Source organism: Myotis lucifugus, unplaced genomic scaffold (assembly GCF_000147115.1).
Source record: "Myotis lucifugus unplaced genomic scaffold, Myoluc2.0 scaffold_49, whole genome shotgun sequence".
NCBI classification, from domain to species: Eukaryota; Metazoa; Chordata; class Mammalia; order Chiroptera; family Vespertilionidae; genus Myotis; species Myotis lucifugus.
In genome coordinates this window covers 3,555,246-3,575,803 of record NW_005871097.1, presented here as the reverse complement: position 1 = coordinate 3,575,803, position 20,558 = coordinate 3,555,246, and the positions used below count along the sequence as shown (strand labels likewise).

Here is a 20,558-nt window from a genome sequence, read left to right as displayed (position 1 = left end):
CGATAAACTTTATTACAAAACAGGCCACAAGCAAGGTATAGTCTTCAGGATATAGTTTGCTGACCCCTGTAGCAGACTATTTGGTGCCTGAATACTCAAACATGAGTTCACACCTTTCACATTAACAAACCCCATTTAAGTGTTACCCCTACTAGGTGTCAAATAAAGGCATAGTTAGGGATCCATAAACATGAATTTTACCCAGAAAAGGAATCTTCTTTGTCCTTGCCCAAGAAATCGCCTGGAGTTTGCCCAATGTTCCTCTGATTCCGAAGCCTCCTGGCACGAGAACACCACTGCAATCAACACACAAGATGAGAGCGCATTTGACATTATTTTTATTTTTGAAACTCTTATTTTCAGCCTTTCATGCTTACTCATCCCCAATCCAACATTAAAGCATACGCTTGAGGTCTGTATTCAGAATTGATTACATGCTCTGACATCCTGAACTTTCTTCTTGAAATCTTCCCAATGTATAAAGAAGTTGCAACAATTTCACACAACTGACCCTAATATATATATTTTTCTGATAGGTCTTTGTGGCATGAGCATAGTGACTGAGACCTCAATTCAACTTAAAATGTCATAGCCCGGCTGGCATGGCTCAGTGGTTGAGCATCAATCTATGAATCAGAAGGTCACAGTTCGATTCCCAGTCAGGGCACATGCCCAGCTTGTGGGCTCGATCCCCAGTATGGGGTGTGCAGGAAGCAGCCGATCAATGATTCTCTCTCATCATTGATGTTTCTCTCTCTCTCTCCCGCTCCCTTCCTCTCTCTAAAATCAATAAAAATATATTTAAAAAATAAATAAAAAGCCACTGGTTTATCTGAATAAAAATAGGTTAGGGGTTTGTTTTGTTTTGTTTTTATTGATTTTTTACAGAGAAGAAGGGAGAGGAATAGAGAGTTAGAAACATCCATGAGAGAGAAACATCGATCAGCTGCCTCCTGCACACTCCCTACTGGGGATGTGCCCGCAACCAAGGTACATGCCGTTGACCGGAATCAAACCTGGGACCCTTCAGTTCTCAGGCCAACGCTCTATCCACTGAGCCAAACCAGTTAGGGCAGGTTAGGGTTTTTTTTAAAAGCACTTTATAAAAATGTTAAGATCTCTTACATAATTAGAAAGAGTTAATCTGGTAAAAATCAGCCTAATATTTCAATTGCTAATTAAGTAGGGGACATAAAATTTTCACTTTAGACACCTTCTATACAAACACTTATTTGAAAAGACAAGACTTCAAGAAAAAATCCAGGAAGGTCATGCTACCCTCACAATACAATGCTACCCCCAAGAGTTCTGTCAATTACTTATATAATAAAAATGAAAAAAAAATTAGGTGGAAAAGAAAATATAACCAAGAGAGAAGGGTTGTCATGCTTGCACTTTAACTTTGTGTAAGATCCATCTCTGCATCTTTCAGTACAATCAACACACTCTTTCTAATACAGGATGCCCATTTCCCCCCAAATAAAACCAGTTCCATTGCAAGTGCCACTAACGTTAACATGGCACATTGAAAAGTAAATGCGACAGTTGGAGAAAGATAAATATCACATGATCTCACTCATATGTGGGATATAATGATCAACATAATCTGATGAATAAGAATAGATCCAGCCCTGACCAGTTTGGCTCAGTGGCTAGAGCGTCGGCCTGTGGACTGAAGAGTCCCAGGTTCGATTCCGGTCAAGGGCATGTACCTTGGTTTCGGGCACATCCCAGGTAGTGGGTGTGCAGGAGGCAGCTGATCGATGTTTCTCTCTCATGGATGTTTCTAACTCTCTATCCCTCTCCCTTCCTCTCTGTAAAAAATCAATAAAATATTTTTTTAAAAGAATAGATCCAGAGACAAATAGTAGGGGAGTGGGGGTTAGAGAGCAACCAAAGGACTTATATGCATACATATTAGCATAACCAATGGACACAGACACTGGGGCGGTGGGGGCTTGCCCAGGGTGGGAATGGCTTGGGGGGGGTGGTCAATTGGGGAAAAAGAAGACAATATGTAAAACTTTAGACAATAAAAAAGAAGAAAAAAAAGAAAAGTAAATGCGATGTGAATGTTTCACAACCACCCATAATGACCACAAGTACTCCAGGCTACCTTTCAAAATGCAAAATTTAATAATTGGGTCAATCAAATCCTTACAGAAAAAGCACAGTGTCATTCTCCTAACTAGGGTGAACGGTCCCCAGGACTCACTCAGCTTTGCATAGCTTCTGCCACGCTTCATGGAATTTCACAGGGTCCTCAGTTTCGGTGGTGTGCTCCAGATCAATGGAGTCGATGTACTAAAAACATCCAACAGATAAAAGGAACATTTAAGAAAAATAAATACTCAGAAATACAAGAACTATCTAACACTATGACAAAATTATTCAATAACTACTTGTTATGCAAACACTGTACTGGACACTTGGGATAGAAAAGCATGATCTTTGGTGGGGGGATGGGAGGTAATGTGGGGATAAGGACACATATGTAATAACTTAATCAATAAAGAAATTTTAAAAAAAGAAAACAAAAAAAAGAAAAGCATGATCTTTGTCTTAGAGCTCTTATTATCTTTAAGGAAGATTACAAAACCAGATAAACAGGCAGCAACAACATAGTGGAATAATGGCCACAATGAAAAAGGAAGAGATTGCTGCGGAAGTAACCAGCAGCCACACCTAATCTAGACCTGGATGCTGAAGGAAAGAAGGGAGGCAGTATCACCAGAGAAGACTGCTGGGAAGGTGATGTCCAAAAAGCTAAGCCCTTGAGGATGAATAGAAGCAAGATGAACATGTGTGTGCTTGTTGGGAGGCAGGTGGGAAGGTGTGCAGAAGACAAAAGGATAATGGGGGGGAGAGGGGATGGAAAGTGCAGAAACAGTATATAAAACCTCAGAGAAAGAAATAAAGTGGTGGCCACTCTGGGGACCTCCGAAGAGGTTCCACCCAGCCAGAGAAGTTTACACTTGAAGCCACTGAACGATCTTAAGTGAAGGGACAACAGGAACAGAGAGAAACTGTAGAAAGATCATTCCAGGACAATATGGAAAATGAAGGAAGGACTGGAAAGCAGTCAGGACATCACCGCAGTAGTTCAGCAATGTAAACACAGCAACAGACTGGACTTAAAAAGAATCCGCCAGGACCATGACTCAAATAGTACTGAGCAGAAGCTAATGCCAGTGAATTCTATCAAATGAAAACTCGTGTCAACAATTCGTATGTTCTTTTTTTTTTCAAATATATACTTTATTGATTTTTTACAGAGAGGAAGGAAGAGGGGTAGAGAGTTAGAAACATCGATGAGAGAGAAACATCGATCAGCTGCTTCCTACACACCCCCTACTGGGGATGTGCCCGCAACCAAGGTACATGCCCTTGACCAGAATCGAACCTGGGACCCCTCAGTCCGCAAGCCGACGCTCTATCCACTGAGCCAAACCGGTTAGGGCAACAATTCGTATGTTCTTAACAATCCCCACATATCTATATTATTTTAGTATTTCTTTTGTAAAAATTATTACCTGATTACATATTAAGATATGAAATTTTAAAGACTCAACACAATTTGCATCATAACAATTTTTCTATTGATGTTTTCTGTTTTCTACAAGGGGGTGGAGGACTTGGAGGAATGGAAAGAACAGGAAGGGCAATATTCCTTGGAAAGCCAAAAATTAAAAGTGGTTAGAAAAGAAGGAGGCTGCAAGAGGTGAGCCCTAGCCGGTTGCTCAGTGGTTAGAGCGTCGGCCCACAGACTGAAGGATTAGGGGTTCAGTTCCAATCAAGGGCATGTACCTTGTTTGCAGGCTCCATCCCTGGTGGGAGGTAAACAATAGATGTGTCTATCTCACATCAATGTCTCTCTCTCTCCCCTTCCTTTCCATTCTCTCTAAAACTCAATGGGAAAAAATATCCTCAGGTGAGGATTAACAAAAACAAAAAGGAGGCTACAAGAGGTGAGAGAAAAGTCATAGGTTCTAAGCTGGTGGAAATTACTAAATTTCTTGGACATAAAAATATATCTTTTTGCTCTTTATATAAAAGTTTTACCGGCCGAAACCGGTTTGGCTCAGTGGATAGAGCGTCGGCCTGCGGACTGAGAGGTCCCGGGTTCGATTCCGGTCAAGGGCATGTGCCTGAGTTTCGGGCACATCCCCGGTGGGGGGTGTGCAGGAGGCGGCTGATCGATGTTTCTCTCTCATCGATGTTTCTGACTCTCTGTCTCTCTCCCTTCCTCTCTGTGGAAAATCAATAAAATATATTTTAAAAAAAAAGTTTTACCATATAAATCATGATGATAAGGCTTTCTTGAAGTATGATATACCCATGCAGAATTATCATTAAATATAAACATTTCTATATAGAGAAAAGTCTAGAAAGATATGCATTAAACTGGGAATGAGAGGTACAGAGAGAAGTGGGATATCAGGGAAGCAGAATCTTTCGCTTTCTGCATTTTACATGAACCTTTTTAAATTTCTCTACACTGAGCAGGTACTTCTATATCTCACAACCACAAAAAATATACTCAAGCCCAGCCAGCGTGGCTCAATTGTTGAGCGTTGACCTATGAACCACGAGGTCACGGTTCAATTCCAGGTCAGGGTGTATGTCCAGGTTGTGGGCTCCATCCCCAGTAGGGGACGTGCAGGAGGCAGCCGATCAATGATTCTCTCATCATTGATGTTTCTATCTCTCTCTCCCTCTCCCTTCCTTTCTGAAATCAATAAATATATATATATATATTTTTTTAAATAATATACACAAGTTATATATGATAATTCCATCCCATAATACTGATGTTAAAAAACAAATAATCAGCCCTAGCTGGTTGGGCTCAGTGGATAGAGCATAGGCCTATGGACCGAAGGGTCCCAGGTTTGATTCCGGTCAAGGCATGTACCTCGATTGCAGGATCCTCCTTAGCCCTGGCCCTGGTCGGGGCATGTGCAGGAGGCAACCAACCAATGTGTTTCTCTCACATCGATATTTCTCTGTCTTTCCCTCTCTCTTCCACTCTCTCTAAAAATCAATGGAAAAATATCCTCAGGTGAGGATTTAAATAATAATAATAATAATAATAATAGTAATAATAATAATCACTGTTTGCCAGATATCACACCTCCAAGTTAGAAAAGGCAATATCGCATTTTTTAAATCTGGATTCCATTTCAATGCTAAAGAGGAAAAAAGTTCTATTATTTTCTTGTTAGGCAAATATAATGTACTTAAATGAGCATGAAGTATATATGGCCCTGGATGTGCAAAGCCTAATTTCAGGAACTGTGCCTTAAACCTGTATGCTCAATAAAGTTAACATGACTATCAGTGGAAAGGCCTGCTTACAAGGTTGGCCCTTGGCTGGCATCTGGAAACTTGGACTTGGGGGTCCTTCAACACAATCTACCTCTTTGATGAGATCGGTGCGTTCAGGGTGATTTGGCCATAGACACAGTCTACCTCTCTGAAGCACAAGCTATATCAGAGTGAATGACTGAAATATCCATATGACCGGGCCGTGACTCACCATCAGATTCAACTTGTGGTTGATGGCCAAGGCTGAGTGTTCCAGAGCTTTAAACACAGAGGCATAGCAATCCCTCAGCTTGGTGTATTTGCCGACCAGGGCTATGGAGCACGTTTTCTGTAGCCTTTCATACCTGGGAGAGAGGACAAGCTTAAGGTTATATGCATGTATCTTATCTCCATTCCCCTTTGCAAATTCAGACCTTTACCTTCTCCCCTTTGATGTTTTGGTTGTCGCAGAGTATCCTGATTTATGCTGAGAGTTCATTTCCGAATTGCAGTAGCTATTGTCTTCTTCTATCTTTTTTAATGTTTTTGCCTCCTCTAACCTTTATGTGATATTTAAAAAATGGAAAGCTTCACAAATTTGTATGTCATCCTTGCTCAGGGGCCATGCTAATATTCTCTGTATCACTCCAATTTTTTTAGCATGTATACTGCCAAAGCGAGCACCCAAGGCGCTTTTCAAAATCTGAGACGCAGACAAGCCTTGAACTTGATGTACTTGCTTCAAATCTCTACCCTACCCCCAAGGAACTCAAACCTGTAGGCAGATTTCAAAATCATAAGAAATCCCCACGTTGCTTTACATAAGCAAGCACAAATATAAATCAGAGGAAAAAGTTAAAAGCATTAAAAATACAAAAAGGCTGTCCCCATCTTATAAACATGAGCTGTCCTTGAATTCATTTATAAGGAGACATTGTACTAAAAAATGCACTCTCTGTCAATAGGAAACATCCCAATATCAACTTTGTAAGGTGACATTATATAAGAAAACACATTCTAAGTGTCTACATTAAAAATTGCTACACCTATATAATTTTATTAACCAATGTCACCCCAATAAATTCAATAAAAACTTTTTTTAAATTGCTACATTCCCAGCTGGCCCACAAAAGCCAGGTTATTCATGGCATGCCTGAAAAAAATGGTGCTAAGAGAACCATTTAAAATGTTACAAGGCATTTAGATCAATTTTATGAGGAAATTCCATTCTACATAAGATGCTTAATCACATTTTGCCATTAGAGGCACAATCTTTACTGTTGCTTTTGTCAGGAAATCTGTTCAAAGAACATGAGAAATGGCTGGTCTGATACTAAGTAGGTGGAAATGTCATCTTGGGGCTGAAGATATTTTAGGGCTTGGAAGCAAACCCTCCAACACCTAAGAACAAAAATGTTACATGATGAGGAATATTCCTCATTCAGATTAACAACTGCAAGGAGTACAAAAGCAACATGATGGCAAACAGGCTAGGAGGAGAAAAATACACAGGAAGCAAAGAAGTCAAAACTGGCAGGAAAGGTGACTTTCTAGGAAGGTGACTAAAGTACCTGAGAGAAGGCTGCTAAACTTTCCACTTGCTACTTAATTTTTTAAAATATATTTTTATTGATTTCGGAGAGGAAGGGAAATGGAAAGAGAGACAGAAACATCAATGGGGAGAATCATCGATTGGCTGCCTTCCACACGCCCCCTACTGGGGATCAAGACTGAAACCGGGGTATGTGCCCTGACTGGGAATTGAACACGGGACCTCTTGGTCCAGGGACGACGCTCAGTCCACTGAGCCACCATAGCCCGGCTCACTTGCTACTTAATTTTATGTTGCTCTGGAGATTCCATAGCTGCCCTTGCTTCACCCAGCTCTACATAAAGGACGCAGGTAGCAAAGCTAGTTGGTATCAAGCCAAGATTCCAAGAGACAGCAGAGGTAAGTACTTCCTGTCCCAATGTCTGGCCCAGGGGAACTGGGAATCACAACACATTTGAGCACAACAGCTTGGCTGAGCCCTCACCCCCATTCTCACTCCTACATTGAGGGAGGGACATCAACTCCGCTCCCTGGAAGGAAGCAGAATTAGAGTCAACACTGCCAGTTTCTCCTTCCACTTACTCCTGTCTGGTCTTCCTAGGGGAAGAGGAGTCGCTCGGCAGCCGGGTGGGATAGGTAAGTCCACACCAACCAGGGAGGAGGGCCACTGTCCAGGAAGGTATCCTGAGCCCACACTTCTGGTGCCCTCTTTCCCTCTCGGACGCAAAGGCCAGGCTCATAGAGCAATGCCCAGACCAGCCCAGCCTCTACTTCATACTCTTTCAACCATTACCTGGGTGTGAGAGGCAGGTTGTCGACCCTTCTGTGAGCTGCTGGTGGGAGGCAGGCCTGGGGTCCACTTCATAGGGCCATCCCCCACAGGCAAGTCCCTTACTGAGAGGTGAGGTTGTCCCCACTTTGGCCTTGGGTTCCACACAAGCTCTCCCATTCAGTTCAATGAGGAACCTCTGGCCTCTGAGCAGCACTGGACCTTCGTGATCAAAGCTGCCCTTTGACCTCTGTTTTCCCCTTGAATCTCTCTACAGCAGCGGTTCTCAACCTGTGGGTCGCGATCCCTTTGGCAGTCGAACGACCCTTTCACAGGGGTCGCCTAAGATCATCCTGCATATCAGATATTTACATTATGATTCATAACAGTAGCAACATTACAGTTATGAAGTAGCAACGAAAATAATTTTATGGTTGGGTCACAACATGAGGAATGTATTTAAAGGGCCAGAAGGTTGAGAACCACTGCTCTACAGGCTGTCCTGAGGGAATAAGGGCTAACGAATGAACACTCCAAACTGCCATTACCAATAAACCAACATAACCGCCAACATGATGCAGAGAGAGTGATGCTCAATAGCCCCCCAGAATCTGTGAATGTGACCAGATTTGGAAAACGGGTCTTTGCAGATGCAATTAGGTTAAGGATTTTAAGATAAGATCATCCTAGATTAGGATGGGCCCTAAATCCAAAGGTAAGAATCCTTATAAAAGAAGAGAAGTGGGGAAGACATAGAGAAGTCCATGAGATGACAGAGGCAGACACTGGAATGTTCCACAAGCCAAGGAACACCAAGGACTGCTGGCAGCCCCCAAAGCTAGAAGAGATGCATGGAATATATTCTCCCTCTGAGCCCCCAAAAGGAACCAACCCTGCTGATGCCTTGATTTTGAACTTCTGACCTCCACAATTGTGAGAGAATAAATTTCTGCTCTTCTAAGCCACCCAGTTTGTGGTGCTTTGAGCAGCAGCTACAGGAAACTAATACAAAAACCAAACACTGGCTTTAAAAAGCACAGAGGCATAGAGTATAATTTAGAGCTATTTCCAATAAAAAGAATTACAAGCCCTGGCCAGTGTTGATAAATGGTTAGAGCATCGGCCCACGCACTGAAGGGTCAAGGATTCCTGCTCTAGGGCACATACCTGGGTTGCAGGTTCACTCCCCACTCCCAGTCGGGGCATGTGCAGAAAACAACCAATCGATGTGTCTCTCTCACATTGATGATTCTCTCTCTCTCTTCCCCCCTTCCTCCCTCCCTTCCACTCTCTGAAAAGCAATGGGAAAAATGTCCTCATGTGAAGATTTAAAAAAAAAGAGTTACAATACTAAAATGTCACATGCTTAAGGAGGATGAGCCCCAAGCTACTCTAAAAATTCCTACAAAGTGACTGATTCCTTAAGCATTCTGGTGGGCAGGGGCTTAATTTATCATCATTCAGAAGAGTACCTAAGCTCAGAAACTACACTTTATTCCTGATTCTACTTGACCCAGAAATTCTAAAACAATTTTTAAAAATAATACTTTATTGTTGAAAGTATTATATATGTCCCCTTTTCTAAAACACTTTTTAAATTTTTTAGTGAAAAGACAAAGAAACTTTAATCTACTAGTCATCTACCAAGGTCAATAATTTTGTCAGCATCATATCATTTTAATTATTGTTACCAACATCAGTAATCAATTCTTAGTATCTGATTCAATGTTAAGGCCTTACGTGTTTTGTTTCATTGCCACAATGTCGGTACTAGTACCCTCCTGTTATGTATGGCTGGAAGAAAAAGCCCAGAGAGGTTAAGTAATCTGCCCAAACTCACACAGCTAGTGAGAGGAGAAGCTGGGGTTTGAATCCATGGTGCTTGATGTCAAAGCCTACATTTTTTTTTACTTTCATTTTATTGACTTTTTTACAGAGAGGAAGAGAGTTAGAAACATCGATGAGAGAGAAACATCAATCAGCCGCCTCCTGCACACCCCCTACTGGGCATGTGCCCGCAACCAAGGTACATGCCCTTGACCAGAATCAAACCTGGGACCCTTGAGTCCGCAGGCCGACACTCTATCCACTGAGCCAAACCAGTAGGGCAAAAGCCTACATTTCTTAAAATTTAGATGTAATTGACATGTGTCATATTAGCTTTACAGGTACAACATAATTCAATATATGTAGATATTGCTACATGAGCACCACAATAAGTCTAGTTAACATCCATCACCACATATAGTCAGAAATATTTTTTCTTGTGATGAGAACTTTGTTTTTATTTTAGAGAGGGGAGAGAAACATATATTTGAGGGAAACATAGATTGGTTGCCTCCTACACATGCCCCGACCAGAGATCAAACCCAAAACCTCACCCTAGTCAGTTTGGCTCAGTGGATAGAGCATCAGCCCTCGGATTGAAGGGTTCTGGGTTCAATTCAATCAAGGGCACGTATCTCAATTGCAGACTCAATCCCTGGGTCAGGTTGGGGTTTGTGTGGGAGCCAACCAATCCATGTGTCTCTTTCATATTGATGTTTCTCTCTGTGTGTCTCTCCCCCTCCCTTCCACTCTCTCTAAAAAAATTAATGGAAAAATATCCTAGGGTGAGGATTAATAACAACAAAAAATAATGATGCTGATAGTTGATAAATGTGGGATGGAACAATAACAAATAGTCAATCAAGGGCACGTATCTCAATTGCAGACTCAATCCCTGGGTCAGGCTGGGGTTTGTGTTTGGCTCAGTGGATAGAGCGTCGGCCTGCGGACTGAAGGGTCCCGGGTTCGATTCCAGTCAAGGGCATGTACCTGGGTTAAAAAAAATTAATGGAAAAATATCCTAGGGTGAGGATTAATAACAACAAGAAATAATGATTCTCTCTCTCTCCCTTCCTCTCTGTAAAAAATCAATAAAATATATTTAAAAAAAAAAGAAATTAACCAAATCATTAACCAAATCTTAAAAACAAGAAACAGAAAACTCATGATATTTAAAACGGTTTAAAATATCCAGAAACTAAGAAATAAACTAATAAATAAATCAAAATGCTCAAAGGCCCCAGAAATCTTCAAAGAATACAGTAAAACATCCTAACAATGTGCTAGGGCTTTAAACATACCCATACAAAACATACACATACAGAAAGCCAAATGCAACATGCCTTTTAAGGTACATGCCAGTCCTACCCCCAAACCCAAGAATTATTAAACATTACGTCAGTAATTCCTTTTACGTACCTGTCAGCCATATTTTTCCACTTGAAAAGCAAATTATTTGCAGAATCACCAATGGGCAAATCCAATCTCTCTTTGAAATATTTAACAATGCCTTGTTCCTCCAAAAGCACAGGCACTCGGTATGTAGAAGAAACATCATGGATACATATGACCTGGTCGATGATAAAACACCATATTTAAGTGGAATGACGCAAATATGCCACAGAATGAGCTCAAGAATAAGCCAGAACTCAAGAGTCTGGCAGTTCATTCATACTTATAGAAGAAAACCAAGAGCCCAGCCACCTAAACCAGAGGCAGAATTAACACAAGGTTAGTTTGATCAAATTACAAAATGCTTTGAAGTCATTATTCTACCCCTGGAACCATGGATGCTGTGGTAGAATAAAAATATATATAAATATATATAGTATATGGTCTTTGTTCTCATTTCCTGAGCTTCAAAAACCTTTGGAATTTTCTGAGTGACAGGGGTATCTTTGTTATGCTAATGAGGTGACTCAGGGTGGCCCCTAGATGGCTTGAGGATGGGAGTTAGACACCAGAAAAAACGAACCAAGTCATTAGAAAGCTGGAACTTTCAGCCACCTGAACTCCAGAGAGGGGATGGTGGGGGGGAGGAAGAGGGGTGTCTAGAGATTGAGTTCAATCATGTGACCAGTAATGAACTCCCCAAAACAAGAAGACTGGGGAGCATCCTAGCTGGTGAATATACAGGTGTGAGGGAGGGTGGCTCGCCCTGACTCCATGGAGATAAAAACTCTTGCACTCAGGACCCTCCTAGACCTTGCCCTATGTATCTCATCTCGCCGTACATTTGCACTCTTTATATATAGCACTTTCCTGATTCTGTGAGTCATTCTAGAGAATTCTCAAACCTGAAAGGGTTGTAGTCAGCCAGGCAGACGTGTGGGTGGGGACACTAGACACTTATGGCTGGTGTCTGAAGTGAGGGCAGTCTTAGAAAGGACTGAGCCCATAAACCTATGGAGTCTGACTCTCACTCTGGGTACTGAGTGTCAGAGTTGAATTGCAGGACCCCCAGCTGCTGTCAGAGAATTGGTGTTGGAACATGGATGCTTCTTTATATGTCAAGACACATGGCCCAAGGCACCATGTTCTAAGTCTAGGTTAAAGCAGCAGCATTAAATACATACACCTTATCTCCTAAATGTGGGCATGTAATTTGTTTGTTCGTTCATTTGTTGCTGCTGTGGCTGCTACAGTTGCTTTTGTCCGCTTTCTTCTTGTGAGTAAATTTACAAACCCACATTGAACACAGTCAAATTAATTACACCTGTTAGAAGAGAATGGCTCCTTTGCCAGGTGGTGTGGTTGTTTTTCACACTTACCCTAAGGAGCTTTCACCGCCCTCTCAAGTACATCCAAGAAGCTACTGGCAGGCACTTAAGGATCTGCCACATCCTAAATAAATGCCAAGAAATGTTCTGCCAACACTATGTGTGCAGTCTTCCCAAATCTGTAGCTCTCCAACCAGGGATTCCTAAATTGTTTGAACATCATCAACCTGATATTTAAGACTAGTGTGCCTCAGTTGTGCATTCACCAACACAACTGAAAGTGCTGAGATGTCACTAATATGAGGCTTTGTCACAATTACTATTTAAAACTAAATCTCTGGCCCTAGCCGGTTTGGCTCAGTGGATAGAGCATCAGCCTGCGGACTGAAAGGTCCCAGGTTCGATTCCGGTCAAGGGCACATGCCCAGGTTGCAGGCTCAATCCCCAGTGGGGGTTGGGGGGGTGCAGGAAACAAGCAAGATCAATGACTCTCTCATCATTGATGTTTCTATCTCTCTCTCCCTCTCCCTTCCTCTCTGAAATCAATAAAAATAAAACAAACAAACAAAAAAGCTAAATCTCTGGACAACCACAACTGCTATTTACTCATCCTCCAGGCCAGAGAGATATTTTTTCGAATGTCATAGTAATGAGCCACATTCACAGAGACACCTCCAATTCTCCATCCGGTCCTCAGCAACCCAAATGAGGAGAGCTTTAAGTGCAAATTCACCAGCAACTATGAAATGGGAGCATTAACTCATATCAGAGAAAACGATGCGCTGAAAATAATACACTGGCCTGTGCACTGATGGGACAGAGCATTCTTCAGAATCTCTAGTCATAGAAAACAGACTATATGGTCGAAAGTTTGGACTAAACCTGTTCTCAGAGCTGAGAATGAAAAAGGGGCTCTAAATCTAACAAGCTGTGACCGAAAGTAACCTCACAGGGTGATCTGATGACAACTTCCTAACATTTCAGGCCCATTAACTTCCCTAGTGAAAGGTTTATCTTTGCCTTAAGCGAGCCCTGACCATTGTTCTTCTGGATTAACACACCTTTGAAATGCCAGAATAATCCCTCTTTTTTGGACTCATCAGAGGTAAAACCACCCTCAAGGGAGCATGTGATCTTGTTAACTGCACTGTAATCCAACCCCCACCTAGCTTTCTCCCACCCCCATGTAATCCTCCTTACATTCCCTCCTTAAGCCCAGCCAGCATGGCTCAGTGGTTGAGCGTCAACCTATGAACCAGTAGGTCACGGTTCAGTTCAATTCCCAGTCAGGACACATGCGCGGGTGTGGGCTTGATCCCCAGTGTGGGGTGTGCAGGAGACAGCCGCTCCATGATTCTTTCTCATCATTGAAGTTTCTCTCTCTCTCTCTCCCGCTCCTTTCCTCTACCTGAAATCAATAAAAACATATTTAAAAAAAACCAAAGAACGCAAACAACAAAAAAACCTGTCCTCCAGTGTATTTGAGATCTTGCTTCCTGGCATTTGTCAATTTGGCTCAAAAAAACTCAGGTTTGGATGTCCTTACATTCTCCTTCTATTTAGGAAACCAGGTTATATGTGTTTAATACACACACAAAATACTATTGACCAATAGGAAGAGTACAAAAAACAAATTGAACAAAATCAAAATGGCTTGACGACATAAAAACACAGGGGAGCCCATTAAACCTGCCAGCACATGTTCAGAGTAGTTCCGACATATGCACTGACCCTAAGCATCGGACAGTAGGTTCTTCATCAAACTGCCCCCTGAGATACAGAAATCTGATTAGGTGGCTTTTAGGCTTTAGAGAGCTCAGAGCTTATCTGAAGAAAACAAAAGGTTTCTGCTAAACCTCACTCTTCCTGAGCACTGGTTATTATCCCTTTTTAAATTATAGCCAACTCTGATCCCTTGTGCCTGAGCCTTACTGCAAACAAGAGACAGAGATAAGAAAATGAAAGAAAAAAGAAAAGCTAACTTTCAGATACCCAGGTGGGAAGTCTGGCAGGACATAGGACCTAAGCCCAAATCATGGTACAGTTTCTGTAGCAATGAATTGAACTGAGGCCGCTGATGTAATCAGAAGTGATCGGGTAAATGTCAACGTAATGAGTGCTTTGTGGTAAGTTAAGCTGTAGCAGTTACAAGGAGAAATCGAAGTGAAAGCAGTCAGTGTCCTAGAAAGACAAGGTAAAGAGATGATAAGCAGGAGTGGTTCTCTCTCTAGAGATTTGACTTCGAGTTAAAAAGCCCCGCTGATTTTATACCTACAACTTAAGGAGTAATTATGCAAAGAAACATGCACTCTATCTAAGGAATCAGGAGTCTCAAGATCGTTCACTTAAAGGCAAGGGAGCCGTGGCTGGATATGAGTTTTCATAAATGCTGTGAAAATATGATGATTTAAGAGGCATAAAACGTTGGCATCAGCAGAAGTACCTGCAAGGCAATAAAATCTAAAGAGCAGCACTAACCTGTTCAGGGTTCACATGACAAAACATAGAAATCTTTTCCTTCACAGCCATTTCGATGGGCTTTGAACTCCGGCAGACGATCTGTCAAAGTCAGTTATGCACAGGTCAGCAAGCAGGAATCAGCTATCCATACCGCCATTCGTTTTCAGAAGGACACAAGATAAATTTCTTTTTGCTATAACAGACTTGACTAGGTATGTACATGTTCATTCTGGGCATTCCATTGGCCTTTTAGAAGCTCGCCTGAGCACTAATATAAGCAAGTATAATCAAACTCAACACAACTCTACCAGTAAGAACTCGAAATGTGAAGGTGTCTCTCATAAGTAGAGCCAAGGCCACAAATGTTACTCCTTTAAAAATACAAGAACAGCCGAAACCAGTTTGGCTCAGTGGATAGAGCGTCAGCCTGCGGACTGAAAGGTCCCAGGTTCGATTCCGGTCAAGGGCATGTACCTGGGTTGCGGGCACATCCCCAGTAGGAGATGTGCAGGAGGCAGCTGATCGATGTTTCTCTCTCATCAATGTTTCTAACTCTCTATCTCTCTCCCTTCCTCTCTGTAAAAAAATCAATAAAATATATTTTAAAAAAATAAAAATAAATAAAAATAAAAGAACAGCTCAGCCAGTGTGGCTCAGTGGTTGAGCATCGACCTATGAACCAGGAGATCACAGTTCAATTCCCGGTCAGGGCACATGCCCAGGTTGTGGGTTCAATCCCCGGTGTGGGGTGTGCAGGAAGCAGCTGATCAATGATTCTCTCTCATCATTGATGTTTCTATCTCTCTCTCTCTCCCTCTCCCTTCCTCTCTAAAATCAATAAAAATATATATTTTTAAAAACATAAAAAATACAAGAACAGAGCTAGACCAGGCTTGGCAAACTTTTCCTCTAAAGGGCGCAATGGTAAATAGTTTAGGTTTTGCAGGCCATGCAGTCACTGTCCTGACTACTCAGTTGCACTACTGTAGTGCAAAGGCAGATATAGACAAATGTAAACAATGGATGGTATCATGTTCCAATAAAACTTTATTTACAATTTTAAAAGTCTTAAAAATTTCTTTCCAGGAAACAGGCCTATAGGCCCTTACTTGCTGACCCCTGATCTAGACTATTGGTAATAACTGGATTACCTGCTATAAATAAGAGCAGTGATAGCCCATCCTAGTAGGGTCATGGGAAAATCTCCAAGGTCCCACCTCACTCTCAAGGACCCAGGGACCATACAAAATGGCAGGACATTGCACTTGACCAGGTGTCAGTGTGGCCAATCAAAGGAGGGCCTGGAGAAGAACCAATGGCCAATTTAGAAATGTGTGAAGTGACACTTGAGGATGAATACCCTTCCCTGGATCCCAGATACAAAAAGGTCAATGTCATAGGAAGGATTTGAGAGCTAGAAAGGACTTAGATGATGTTATAGATTAAGAAAAGGAGGTCCTATTGTCAAGAAATTTACCCACTCTCTTTAACTCACCAGATCAGGAGACAGGCCCAACCCCCTCAGCGCACGAACACTGTTTTGTGTGGGTTTGGTTTTTTGTTCTCCGGTAGCACTGGGCTGAAAAGAAAGGGGTCACTGTTAGTACCTTGGACATTTAGCTCTCCTTGATAGTGAATGGATCCCTAGCTAAAATACGGAATAAACAGAATATCATAAGAAAACTTATAGAAGTTGCTGTCTATACTTATCTGGAAAGCTCACCTGTGGGACAAGGCTAACATGAATGTTACAGAAATTCTCTCTTTTTGCCTTAAACTGAAATTGTCTGAATGCTTCCACAAATGGCATTCCTTCAATGTCTCCGATGGTGCCACCCAACTGGAAATGAAAAAAAAGACACAAGTGATCTTCCATGTTACACAGACTAATAGAAAAAGTCTTAATAAGCTAAGCAGAAATTTATGGTGACACAAGAACAGATGTTTGTAAATACAGTGGAACCTCATTTCTCCAACTTCGTTCCAAATGGCTGTTCGAAAACCGAATCATTTTTTTTCCAATTAGAAATAATGTAAATTGGTCTAGCTATTGTGGTTCAGTAGTTGAGTATCAACCTATGAACCAGGAGGTCACGGTTCAAGTCCTGGTCAGGGCATATGCCCGGGTTGTGGGCTCGATCCCCAGTGTGGGGCGTGCAGGAGGCAGCCGATCCATGATTCTCTCTCATTATTGATGTTTCTATCTCTCTCTCCCTGTCCCTCGCCCTTCCTCTCTGAAGTCAATAAAAATATTTTTTTAAAAATAAAATAAAGGGAGATGAAGCAAAGGAAAGAGAAAATGGAGACTAGAAAATAAGAAGGGATATGCAGGTGGGCAAAGGGGGAAATGGGGACATTTATAATAGTGTCAACAATAAAGTTAAAAAAAAGAATAGTCTGGAATCACAGAGAGAGGAGTGTATCAGTGCTAAAGATTAACAATGGACACCCAGAAGGATGCCCAACTCCCAAAGCAGCAGCCAATGAATGTCATGCAGAAAATGAAATAAAATCCAGGGATCCAATCAGATGCAGAGAATGTGGATACAGAATAATGTACAAGAAAAGGACTAAAAAATTGGTGGTTTTTGATGCTCAATGAAACAGAATTCAGAAGAATATCTTAGTTCACATTTGGATTTGCTGTTAATGTTGTATAGCTTTTGATTAGTATACTTATCTTTATAAATACAACTATATACACATGATTTCATTTTAAAAGCCATATTGTATTTAGGTATTTATTAATAGTTTATATAAAGATTATTTTTTTTAATATATATTTTATTGATTTTTTACAGCGAGGAAGGGAGAGGGATAGACTGGAGAGTTAGAAACATCGATGAGAGAGAAACATCAATCAGCTGCCTCCTGCACACCCCCCACTGGGGACATGCCCGCAACCAAGGCACATGCCCTGACCGGAATCGAACCCCGGGACCCTTCGGTCCGCAGGCCGACGCTCCATCCACTGAGCCAAACCGGTCAGGGCTAAAGATTATTTTTTGTTCAAAAAAAAAAAAAAAGAATAGATGGAGTGTAACACAGCCAGGTAAACAGGAAAGAGAGTAAGCAGAGCCTCAAGAAGGGGAAAGAAAGCAAGGGCGAGGAGGGCTTTCAGGATGATGTAATCCTGTGTATATAAGATCTCTCTGCCTGTTCCGTGAAGATACGGATGAAATTAAATAAATGAGTCATGCTATCATTGATTCACTTGGATTATACAGACTAGTAAATTACCACAACCCCCCAAAAAAGGGGGGATCATTATAAGGCTGTTAACCCTTCATGTCATCAAGACTGAAAATGTTAAAAATAAAATGGAGGGCTTTAAGAAAAGAGAAGGCAATTCATTAGCAGACAAAAAGATCCAGAATATAGAGCCACCTGGCTCTTCCTGGTGTGAAATAGTGAGCATTCTCTCTGTGTCACTCTAACTCTCTCTCTCTGTGTCTCATTCTGTCTCTCTCTCCATGAAGGAACGAACACACACACACACACACACACACACACACACACACACCTGCATGCATCTGAACAGTCTCCTTGTAATGGTGGTACAATTAGAATTAAATCACTACTCTTAAACATGCTGCTTTTCTGAAACAAGCAGTACAAAAAGCCCTGAGAATATTCCTGATAATATAATCCTTTGATAAATGTTAACTTAATATATAATGTGCTTTCAATAGTTACTTAAGCATTTTACTTTAGACTGGGATGAAATTCACCTTAACCCATTCATCCTCACCATATTTAAATGCTTAAAGACTGTCACATGGATTTTAAAATGAATTCTCTAGCATTTGAGCACCTACTACATGCTCAACACTATAAATGAGGTGCTGGAAGATTTTAAGACAACATGTTCCTAAGGAGCTCAAAATTTAGGAAGGGGAAATAAGGCAGAGCTAAAGAACAATAATCAGGAATAAAATTTAAGCACTAAGTGAAATGATCTGGGTGTTGAGGAGGAAGAGGCTTTGTAACCAGCTTTGACATCTCGGATTGATCAATAACTACCCAAACTTACCACATCCCAAACTGAACCCCTGGTCCATCACCTCTGGGCCTGTTTTGCTGGGTGCTTTTTCATCTCAGCAAATAGCATCTCTTCCCACTCACTGGTTCAAGCTAGAATTACTGCATCTTTTGCCAGGATTACTGCAATAATCTAAACCAGGGGGTGGCAAACCATGGCCTGCTGCCTGACTTTATATATAAAATTTTATTGGCACACAGCTATGCCTATTCATTTACATATTGCCTATAGCTGCTTTCACACTACAATGGCAGACTTGAGTAGCTGTTGACATTGACAAAGACTCTTCCACTTGCAAAGCTAAACATATTTTTCATCTGGCCCTTTACAAAAAGAGGTGGCAGACCCCCAAATCTTAAGGGCCCACAGCTTCTACTCTCTCCTGTCCTACAATCAAACCATTTGTCACACACCAGCAGAATGACCTTTAAAAAACTCAAAATATGCCCCCACCCCTTGCTTAGAGTAACACACTGCTTCACTAAAAATAAAGCCTAAACTCCTTTATGTAGCCAACAAAGGCCCTTCTTGATCTGGCCCGTGCACAGATCTCTAATCTCATCTCATGCCCCAACCTCTCACTCTGTACTTCGGCCCCACTGGCCTCTCAGACGGGCTCATTCTCCTTCCTGCCCCTTCTTCATCTATCTCCCTTTTATGCTTCAGCCCAGGGAGCTATGTCCTCCTCAGAACGCCGGACTCTGACCATTCACCTAAAGCAGCCACTCTCTCGATGCCCCCTATCACAGTACCCTGCCTGTGCCCTTCCTGATAACTCAGTACAAGGTGCCATTATTTTATCTGAGTCCTTGTTTCCTGTCTCTCTACGCTACTAGGCCGTAAGCCCTATGAGGGCAGGAACGTGCCTGCCGTATCTCCAGCACAAGCCCAGCACACTACATGCAGCACTGGGGGCTTAGGTTAGTGGTCAGGACAGGACAGAGGGTCTCATAATTCAATATAAGCCCTAGGTAACAGCATTCTAGTACCTGTTTTCATAATGAAAATGGAATCAAACTAAGAAGGGGGAGGGAAAGAGAGAGGGAGGGAGAAACAGACACAGGGTGGGAGGGATTTCATTGCTACAAAAGAAATTCTTCTTTAACTCAGATTACTCAGATAACAAAACACAATTAAAATTCAAGTTTCCTGGGTATGGAACAGACAGAAATATATGATAATTCTGTAAAAGAATGACAATCTTAATTATGAAAATCCCAGAAATATCACATGCAATCAGGAAACTGGCAGGAGGTGAAGGGTGTAAGTGCTCATTAACTACAATGCAGCAGAATCTAATGGGGGAGAAAAAAAATTTTTTTAGGAAAAAAGAGGTCTGCATTAAACTAAACCTTAAGGAGACATCTCCTTTTTTGATGGGGGTGTACTGGGAGTCAACAGGAAATCCGGACAAGGAAGCAAAACTTTAAACATTATCTGATTCTGCCCTCATGTGGCATGCAGTGGTACTGCATTCTCTCCATCTATTTGAAGGGTCCCATTACCACTTCTCTGGCTCGCCATTATCATATTAGAATAGTACTAAGTTAATTATTTCCCCCACACAATAGGGGAAATAGCACCCATAACAACAGTTTAAAATCTATGCAAAGCTTAAATTGAAGCAACAGCAAATTTATAAGATGTGTAATGTCCATTTTGCCTTTAAGGAAAGGAGTCTTCTCTTTTAAGAAGGAAAGGAAGGAAAGGAAGGAAAGGCAGGCAGGCAGGCAGGCAGGAAGGAAAGGAAGGAAGGAAGGAAAGAGGGGAGGGAGGGAGAGCCTGGCCTGTGTGGTCAGTGGTTGAGCATCGACCTATGATCCAGAAAGTCATGGTTCAATTCCCAGTCAGGGCACATGCCCGGGTTGCAGGCTCGATCAG

General features: G+C 41.8%; 1 protein-coding gene, 1 non-coding gene and 1 pseudogene across 2 annotated transcripts in view; 1 reads left to right on the top strand and 2 right to left on the bottom strand.

Annotated features, from left to right (window-relative positions):
• The window catches only part of CTPS2 (CTP synthase 2), a 103,484-nt gene that overhangs the window by 68,846 nt on the left and 14,080 nt on the right, over positions 1-20,558 (bottom strand). The window contains exons 4-10 of the mRNA XM_014455706.2: positions 16,359-16,475; positions 16,131-16,214; positions 14,654-14,734; positions 10,875-11,026; positions 5,540-5,672; positions 2,216-2,304; positions 202-296 (exon numbers count right to left, since the gene is read on the bottom strand). Coding sequence (XP_014311192.1) covers positions 202-296; positions 2,216-2,304; positions 5,540-5,672; positions 10,875-11,026; positions 14,654-14,734; positions 16,131-16,214; positions 16,359-16,475 — 751 coding nt within the window. The remainder of the gene's footprint in view (positions 1-201; positions 297-2,215; positions 2,305-5,539; positions 5,673-10,874; positions 11,027-14,653; positions 14,735-16,130; positions 16,215-16,358; positions 16,476-20,558) is intronic.
• Positions 5,882-5,991, bottom strand: LOC111825989. The gene has a single exon (XR_002829227.1). It is a non-coding gene; the product is annotated as a U6 spliceosomal RNA (small nuclear RNA).
• On the top strand, positions 17,077-17,237 carry LOC102417066 (annotated as a pseudogene).